The following is a 10,258-nucleotide window of genomic DNA, read 5'->3' as shown; positions in this document are numbered from 1 at the left end:
TGGCATTCTTCACATGCACTTTCTTCAACCAGTTTCTATAAACATTCTTCAATATTTTTTCTAAGACATACATGATTTTTTTCACTTTTGAATTTTTAGTACATCTAGAATTATATTTATATCAGGCATGAAGTAGGGATCTCTGCCCAGCCCACCTCCACCACAGCACGTCAATGATGCTTTTAATTGGTACATGATGTCCGCCCTCCAGGTTTTAGCCTCAAGCAACTCACAAATGATGCAACACAAGCAAGGAACACTTCCTTGTGCTGGATCAAAATTGCCTATCTATCTGTTGGATTCTTTGACCCTGCTGTGGAAGCAAGGGCAGGGAGCCACACACATCTTTTCTCAAGCACCTGTGCCCCTTCTCCCACCAGAATCGTTCAGAATGTTTCCCAGGAGTTTGCTTTTCATGATCGTACTCATTTCTCAGATTAAAGGTATGTCTTAATCTTTTTATCAGGGTTTTCTTACTAGGCTATGAGGTAATGTTTCTTTGGTCACACAGTTTAAATGATAAATGATAAAAGACATTAAAACCCATTGATGATTTTGCTGAGGACATAGCATAGGACTTGGACTAGTTATGGCTAATATTGAGATTCTATGATTCTATGAAATACTTTAGCAGTCTGATTTACAGTGAGAAAGAAGGAGTGGACATTTCTGAGTATCTGTAGCACAGACACTGCGCTAGCCATTAGCCACTGTGTACATTAGCATGTGTATAATCTTATCTCCACTTTATAGATAGAGTAATTGAGAATAATATCTACAGATGAGAGAGAATAGATACAGTATTTATGGCCATACTGCTAATAAACTGGTAAAATTTTGACTCAAATAATAGCAGATTCTAAAATCCTATGGTCTTTGTTCTATATCACTCTTCAGTGAGATAAGCAGGGCTCACCCCCAGACGACCACCACTTGTGAAGACTATTTAGCACTGATTCAAGAGTATCTAAATCCTTTCAACAAGGGAGAGCCTTGTATTTAGCTAGGAGAGTTAAGATTTCAAATACAAATGTACCTGGGAGATAAAATCAATAATTTACACTGAAACAATCCCTTCCAGTGCAGGTTTTGACAGGTGGCAGAATCCAGAGACAGGCATGAGGAGATTAAGATGATGAAGGTGGTAACTGCAGGACAAAGTAGAAAGATGGAAGAAGCTAAAAGACCTAATTTTTTTGGCCTGTTTTCCAATTTTGCTTAAATTTTCCTAATTTGGAAATACCAGTCTCAGTTTCCTTACCTGTTACGTGGGGGTGCTACTTCATAATGATGTTGTACATGGCTGCTAATCATGGCTGTACATGAACTCTATGAGAATAATTGTTATCCAGTCACTGTGTGTGAATGTTAATGCCAGATGTATTTTCCCCCTTAAATGTTTCCTTTTAGAAAAGGTAATCCTTGGAGTAGAAGGTCAAGAAGTGGTTTATCCTAAAAGGCTTCCTCTGATGCAGAAGCGAAATGTTTGGCACATCCATGATTATGACATACAGGTACAGGTTTTGATTTAATAAATATGATTTATTATTTTCACAAGATATGTAGAAAGCAATCTCTTGCTCCAATCAGAAGCAAACAAGAGAAGAGTCTTAAATTTTCTGAGAACTTTCACTCAGTTTACAGCATGCACTTGGGGTGGGGTGAGAGGGGGAGGTTGGGGAGGAAGCACCCTTTTGATGGATTAGGAAACAAGATGGAGTAAAATTAGAGAGTGCCATATAAAACTTTCCAGTTCATGTGAGGATTTTCACTAACAGCTTTCTAGGCTGATTTAAGGCAACCTCATTTGTTCTGAGCTGGTGCCTATGGAATATAATCTCTGAGCATTTTGCTTTCCCAGTGAGGTAATATGCAGGTTTACTTGCCTTACAGATTCAGCGGCAAAGTTGGACAACTTTCACAGGAACACATTTCGCCTGTTGCTTAGAATAGTGTTTATTCAGGTGTTAGAATGTAAACATTTACAATTTTATTTTCAAAAGAAACAAATACTTAAGCAGACAATATGTAATACATATAATAGGAAACAAGCTTCAAAATAAGGTAATTTTCAATTTCACTACTATAGAACACATTCAAAGACTGTTCTTAGATATTTATTACCAGGCACTTGCATTTTGGGTCTGAGCTTTCTAACTTGGTCCATGAGAATACTGATTGTCATTTGCCCCAGTACTCTTTGAGAGGGCAAATTTTTCCCAATACAACTACTTTTCTTCCCTCCACCATTAGGGGAGAGAGCCTTCCAGGCTCTCATTTTTAGGTTCCTCAGTCATAAGCAAGACACATTTCAACTTTCCAAATGATCCCACTGAACGTCTTTCCCATGGCTTAAGATAATGAAAAAGCAACTCTTCATCTGCTGCCATTTGGAGATAATGTTTAACCATTTTTCTGTAATAATCTCCTTACAAATAATATTTTCTCTTGATCTCCAATTCCTTTATCCTTTATTCTTTCTTAAACTTTTTATTAATATAACGTTGTATATCAACTATACTTCAATTAAAAAAAAAACTTTTATTGGTTGAAGTTCATTACTCATCTAAGATGGCAAAACCAGCCCTCTATCACCATTGTGTAAATCAAGACATCAGTTCCATTATGAATATACAAGATGAGCCTTGACTGGGGCAGGAAATATACAAGATGAATTTGGAGCATCTTATACCACCAGAAAGTAAGGAAATTCTCAAGCAAACAAACAACCCAAACTTGCATTGATGGGAGTATGTCAAAAGAACAAAGGAGTCAAATGAAGGAGCTCCCAATAGCCAAAGAAGGGACAATTTGAGCAACAAAATTAATAATGTAGTTTAGGACTATAATAAAGTATAAATTAATATCTATGAACTCATACTGGTATAAATAAATAATTGAATAAATAAATAAATGGGGAGAATAGAAAAATCTCCCATACATAAGAATTAAAAAATTGACATAGACCCTCCCCTTCCCAGAAGGTGGAGCATAACTCCCCACCCTTTAAGCACGGTCTCTGCATAGACCTTTCCAAAGAGTAGAATGTGGAAGAGTGTAACCTTACAGTGGAGAAAGGCTGACTAATGCTACCTCAGCCAGGTAACCAGTAATCATCATCAATAATAAGTCATGTTGATAGTATGTACTCTTAATATGATATGTTGAAAATGGCTTTATTTTGTTGTTTTCTCTCAAATCTCCACAATTCCAGGCTGGGAATGAGAAAAATATTGGAAAAAACTTAAGGAGCAACCTATAAAATACTTGATCAGTGCTCCTTAAAACTGTCAAGATTGTCAAAAAAGAAGGGAAGTCTGAGAAACTGTCATGGTGTAGAAGAGTCTAAGGAGGCATGACAACTAAATGTAATGTGGATGGGATTCTAAGACAGTGAAAGGACATTAGACAAAAACTAAGGAAATCTGGATGAGTGTATACTTTAATTGGTAATGTCAATCTTGGTTCATGAGTTGTGACAAGTACACCATAGTAATGTAAGATGTTAACAATATGGAACTCTGAGTTGTGAGGTACATGGGAACGCTCTATATTATCTTTCCAACTTTTCTCTAAATCTAAAATGATTCTAAATAAAAACAAATTTTAAAATTAAATAAAATTCTAAAATAAAACATAAAGTTAAAAACTCTGTATAAAAACAATATCAATGACAAGATTAACAAGAATGTTACATTTGACAATATTAACAATAGTGTCTGAATATTAGCTAATATGAAACCCATAATTACACATTCAAATTTTACAAAGTCCCATTATATGACTCTGTTATTCATACATGCCTGCATGTAAGTTCATCATGTTGTAAACAAGATTCAACACTTCTTATGTGAGTAAACACCTAGGTTCTTGCCTGCCCACTGTGAATTATGTGTTTATAATGAAGTCCCAATTTTAGGTTAAATTTGCAGTCAACAAATGCCTAACTAATGCACAACTCACATTCAACAAACACAAAACTCTCCTTCAAAGTTGCCCTTCTTCAGAAGACCCTCCTTTCAATAGCATAGTTTAAACAAACCAGAAGCCTGAGGGAATTCTTTTTTTTTGAGAGAGAGAGAGAATCCTAAGCAGGCTCCATGCCTAGTGCAGAGCCAGACATGGGGCTCAATCTCACAACTCTAGATCATGACCTGAGCCAAAGTCGAGAGTGAAATGCTGAACCGACTGAGCCACCCAGGTGCCCCCTAAGGGAATTCTTTACTCCTCTTTTCTGCCTCCTCCAACAAAAAAATCACTAAACTTTGTGCATTCTAACATGTAAATATCCTTTGAAATTATCTGCTCTCCTTTTTCCCTGCTGCCACTCCCCTGCCCAAGTGACCTATATCCCATCAACAGTCTTTAAACGCTTTTTTTAAAAATATTTTATTTATTTATTTGAGAGAGAGAGAATGAGAGATAGAGAGCACAAGAGGGAAAAGGGTCAGAGGGAGAAGCAGACTCCCTGCCTAGCAGGGAGCCCGACGTGGGACTCAGTCCTGGGACTCCAGGATCATCACCTGAGCTGAAGGCAGTTGCCTAACCAACTGAGCCACCCAGGCGCCCCCTTTAAATGCTTTTCCTGCCTACAGTTGTGATTTTTGCTGATCCATTATCTGTAATAAGTAAGCCATCTAAAATACCATACTTCTGCATTTTTTGCCTAAACCTTTTTCTTCTCTTTGCTCTTAGGATAAGGTCCAAATCTTCTTAAGTGACTAACTAGTCTGTACATGATTTGGCTCCTTCCTACCTTTCATTTCTCATATTTATTCAACTTACACTTGGTTCTCCAGCCACCTTGAACTTATCTAGGTTTCTCAAACATGTCGAGCTCCTTCCTACCTCAGGGCATTTGCATGCTCTGTTCTCTGCCCCTGATTCCTCCCTCACACAGTCACTGCATTTCTCCTATTATGATGCTTATAATACTCAATTACATTTGATTAATTTTCTTCTGTTGCCAAGCTGTGGTTTCCATAAGGGTGTGACCTGTATCTTGTGCACCATTGTATTTTCCATATTATCACTGTGCCTGAAATAACAGCTATTGAATACATGGGTTAACAATAAACTAAAGAAATGTGCTAGATGAATGACCAGTAACTGAATCCTTGAATTATAAATAATTCTTATAAATCACAAGGAAATAAAATACCACAAAAGAAAATATTTAAAGTACATAAGTTAGGAATTCACATACAAATATGTAAACAACCAACTAAACAGAAGAAAAATATCACTTCCAATGGTCATTAAAGAAAAGTTTGTCACAATAAGTTATCATTTCATTAATGTTAATATGAAAGGCAAGAAAATAAGAACCACTATAAATTTCTAGTGAAATTCTAACTTTGTGCTTCCTTTCTTCAGGGTTATCTTGCAGCACTTATCAAACATTTTTTTCCATGTTGCCAACAAAGAAATGGTGTCTAACTACAGTGAATGCCCCAAATCAAATTTCTGATCTGGATATAAGTTAAATAAATTCACATTGTGATTTTCAGCCATAAAATACATACTATAAAGGAACATTTATTGGAATAAGAAAATGGTCATGGTCATGATTTATTTTTATGTGAGAAAGTAAACTATAAAACAATACACCCCAAACTGTTAAAAGATACATAAACAAAAGATCCGTAGGTGGGGTGCAGAATTGTAAGGACATACAGCTTGTTATCTCTGGATGAGGAGAGAATATATATATTTTCATTTCATTTTATTTTATAAGTAGAAAAAAATGCCCATCAAAAAATTTAATTAAAAAATAACTTACAAGCAAAACCCTCCATATATTGGCTTTCATAAATTCAGCCTAGTCCATATTTCTTATTTTGCCTGGCTGGACTGCTTGACTGCTGGGTAGACTGATAAAGTCTAATTTCCCCCCGGACCCATCCCACTCCCCACCCTAACACACACTAAATGAGCACACATTTAAGTTACATGATGGGTACTGTTTTGCAGGAAACATATGAAGAAGAATTGCTGTATGAACTAAAGCTAACTAGAAAAACCTTAATACTTCACCTTTTAAGATCAAGGTAAGTTCTATTATAATTCAATACCTTATAGATTTATTGGTCTGTAGTATTCCAGTTTTTGTAAAAACTGCCAATGAAGTGACTTCATCAAGTTATTGTTACCTATATATAGACTGAATTCCTACTCTTCTAATATAAGCCCGTCACATTTCAACATCTTAACAATTACAGACACTGCCCTTCAGGTCCTGAGTTACCGTCTATTTGGGGTACTTGGAGCCCTTTGAGCTTCATAAACTCACTCTAAGAAGAGAGTTAATACATTACTTCTCTGTGAGTCAGTAGATCTAAGGAAATTTGAAAAACATGGTTTCTAGAGTGACTGCTAACTTACTCAAAATAGGTATCAAACCAAGTTCTGTTGGAGAATAAGAGTGGGGAAGAATTTACCTCATCAAGCTACCTTGTGTCAGTTGAATAATTCTAATGCTTTTAATTTCTTCATTAGCTTTCTCCACAAACTCTGTATTGTTATTGCTGGATTTCCATTGTTTTCCTTTGGGCCATTCCTATGCACAATAGTCCTGCATCCCAGCCCTAAACATTAAAATCATAAAGAATTGTCAAATGCTAAGAAACATGGAAGGATAAATCTATTAAACAATTGAGACTCTGGCCTATTAGGTAAAAATAGCAACAAAAAATATAAAACAAACAAAGAAACAAACATTCTTTCTTCTACTCTGGAGTTACCTTTTGGACAAATGTACAGAAATATAATTAATCTAATAACATAATTATATTGATAACTTATTCAGACTCTGCATACATTCTTAGGATGGAGAAGGCTAACATCTATTGAACAATTTTTATGTGTCTTTCCTCAAAGTTCTCTCTTAATTCCCACAATATCCATACGAAGCCGATGTTGTTTTACTGAGGAAGAATCATAAGTTCACTGAAGTAAAAACTTGTCAGGATCACAATGCAGATAATGGTGCTGATTCTCTAAATCAGATCTGCCTGCTTTTGAAATTACCCCATGCTGCCTATGCCTCAAGTAGGAATCTTATTATATTAGCTATTGTTTAATTCTGTTAATCAGCCTGGAGTGCTATATTTTAGAATTGTAGACATACAATGCAGTTTGATCTGATATTGATACCTCCGAAGGGCAACATTACCCTTGTCCCCTCAGCAACATGATGTAAGTGAATTTAGTGCATATCATCGAGTTTCCCAAATCTGGGAATATTATTTATTCAAACTGAAACTTGATCTCGTTAATTTAGATTTTTGTCTTGTTTCTGTAACCACTTCTTACCATACCCTATGAGTTTCATTTTTATTCATCCAGGGGAAACAGTGATTGGGTCAACTTTGTTTTCACTATAGTAAATCCATTAATAGGTGAAAAGTTACATTTGTATGTATATATGAGGCAAAAGATACATTAATTTAGAATGTATTATACAACCAATCACTTTACCAAAAGTTCTATATATGCTATTTCAAGATAAGCACAGAAATAATTGTATTTTATTTACCTGTTGTATCTGTTTCACTTTTACCAACAGTTTATAATACAAAATATTTTTAATAATTTTTTATTGTTATGTTAATCACCATACATTACATCATTAGTTTTTGATGTAGTGTTCCATGATTCATTGTTTGTGCATAACACCCAGTGCTCCACGCAGAATGTGCCCTCTTTAATACCCATCACCAGGCTAACCCATCCCCTAACCCCCTCCCCTCTAGAACCCTCAGTTTGTTTTTCAGAGTCCATTGTCTCTAATGGTTTGTCTCCCCCTCTGACTTACACCCCTTCATTCTTCCCCTCCCGCTATCTGCTTCTTCTTTTTTTTCCTTAACATATATTGCATTATTTGTTTCAGAAGTACAGATCTGTGATTCATCAGTCTTGTACAATTCACAGTGCTCACCATAGCACATACCCTCCACAATGTCTATCACTCAGCCACCGCAACCCTCGCACCCCCCACCACTCCAGCAACCCTCAGTTTGTTTCCTGAGATTAAGAATTCCTCATATCAGTGAGGTCATATGATATATGTCTTTCTCTAATTGACTTATTTCACTCAGCATAACACCCTCCAATTCCATCCACGTCATTGCAAATGGCAAGATCTCATTCCTTTTGATGGCTGCATAATATTCCATTGTGTATATTTACCACTTCTTTATCCATTCATCTGTCCATGGACATCTTGGCTCTTTCCACAGTTTGGCTATTCTGGACATTGCTGCTATAAACATTGGGGTGCACGTACCCCTTCAGATCCCTACATTTGTATCTTTGTGGTAAATACCCAGTAGTGCAATTGCTGGATCGTATGGTAGCTCTATTTTCAACTGTTTGAGGAACCTCTATACTGTTTTCCAGAGTGGCTGCACCAGCTTGCAGTCCCACCAACAGTGTATGAGGGTTCCCCTTTCTCGCATCCCCACCAACATCTGTCGTTTCCTGACTTGTTAATTTTAGCCATTCTGACTGGTGTGAGGTGGTATCTCATGAGGTTTTGATTTAGATTTCCCTGATGCCAAGTGATGTTGAACACTTTTTCATGTGTCTGTTGGACATTTGGATGTCTTCTTTGGAAAAATGTCTGCTCATGTCTTCTGCCCATTTCTTGATTGGATTATTTGTTCTTTGGGTGTTGAGTTTGATAAGTTCTTTCTAGATTTTGGATACTAGCCCTTTATCTGATATGTCATTTGCAAATATCTTCTCCCATTCTGTCGGTTGTCTTTTGGTTTTGTTGACTGTTTCTTTTGCTGTGCAAATGCTTTTTATCTTGATGAAATCCCAATAGTTCATTTTTGCCCTGGCTTCCTTGCCTTTGGCGATGTTTCTAGGAAGAAGTTGCTGCGGCTGAGGTGACAGGTTGCTGCCTGTGTTCTCCTTTAGGATTTGGATGGACTCCTGTCTCACGTTTAGGTCTTTCAACCATTTGGAGTCTATTTTTGTGTGCGGTGTAAGGAAATAGTCCAGTTTCATTCTTCTGCATGTGGCTGTCCAATTTTCCCAACACCATTTGTTGAAGAGACTGTCTTTTTGCCATTGGACATTCTTTCCTGCTTTGTCAAAAATAAGTTGACCATAGAGTTGAGGGTCCATTTCTGGGCTCTCTATTCTGTTCCATTGATCGATGTCTCTATTTTTGTGCCAGTACCATACTGTCTTGATGATGACAGCTTTGTAATAGAGCTGGAAGTCCAGAATTGTGATGCCACCGGCTTTGCTTTTCTTTTTCAATATTCCTCTGGCTATTCGGGGTCTCTTCTGGTTCCATACAAATTTTAGGATTAGTTGTTCCATTTCTCTGAAAAAAGTGGATGGTATTTTGATGGGGATTGCATTGAATGTGTAGATTGCCCTAGGTAGCACTGACATCTTCACAATGTTGGTTCTTCCAATCCATGAGCATGGAATGTTTTTCCATTTCTTTGTGCCTTCTTCAATTTCTTTCCTGAGTATTTTATAGTTTTCTGAGTACAGATCCTTTGCCTCTTTGGTTAAATTTATTCCTAGGTATCTTATGGTTTTGGGTGCAATTGTAAATGGGATCGACTCCTTGATTTGTCTCTCTTTTGTCTTGTTGTTGGTGTATAGGAATGCCATTGATCTCTGTGCATTGATTTTATATCCTGCTACTTTACTGAATTCCTGTATGAGTTCTAGCAGTTTTGGGGTGGAGTCTTTTGGGTTTTCCACATACAGTATCATATCATCTGCAAAGAGTGAGAGTTTGACTTCCTCTTTGCCGATTTGGATGCCTTTGATTTCTTTTTGTTGTCTGATTGCTGTGGCTAGGACTTCTAATACTATGTTGAATAGCAGTGGTGAGAGTGGACATCCCTGCCGCGTCCCTGACCTTAGGGGAAAAGCTCTCAGCTTTTCCCCATTGAGAATGATATTCGCTGTAGGTTTTTTGTAGATGGCTTTTATGATATTGAGGTATGTACCCTCTATCCCTATACTCTGAAGAGTTTTGATCAAGAAAGGATGCTGTACTTTGTCAAATGCTTTTTCTGCATCTATTGAGAGGATCACATGATTCTTGTTCTTTCTTCTGTTAATGTATTGTATCACGTTGATTGATTTGCGGATGTTGAACCAGCCTTGCAGCCCAGGGATAAAACCCACTTGGTCGTGGTGAATAATCCTTTTAATGTACTGTTGGATCCTATTGGCTAATATTTTGGTGAGAATTTTTGCATCCTTGTTCATCAAGGATATT

General features: G+C 36.8%; 1 protein-coding gene across 1 annotated transcript in view; it reads left to right on the top strand.

The window, feature by feature from the left end:
* Positions 1–380: 380 nt before the first annotated feature.
* The window catches only part of ADAM7 (ADAM metallopeptidase domain 7), a 95,838-nt gene continuing 85,960 nt past the window's right edge, over positions 381–10,258 (top strand). Inside the window, exons 1-3 of the mRNA XM_073891244.1 lie at positions 381–443; positions 1,411–1,514; positions 5,974–6,050. Coding sequence (XP_073747345.1) covers positions 392–443; positions 1,411–1,514; positions 5,974–6,050 — 233 coding nt within the window. The 5' untranslated portion in view covers positions 381–391. The remainder of the gene's footprint in view (positions 444–1,410; positions 1,515–5,973; positions 6,051–10,258) is intronic.

This window comes from Callorhinus ursinus, unplaced genomic scaffold (genome assembly GCF_003265705.2).
Source record: "Callorhinus ursinus isolate GAN/ISIS: 27379988/994484 unplaced genomic scaffold, GSC_fseal_2.0 scaffold4, whole genome shotgun sequence".
In the NCBI taxonomy this organism is placed as follows: domain Eukaryota; kingdom Metazoa; phylum Chordata; class Mammalia; order Carnivora; family Otariidae; genus Callorhinus; species Callorhinus ursinus.
Note: the sequence above shows the minus strand (reverse complement) of the source record. Positions and strands in the feature narration are given on the sequence as shown.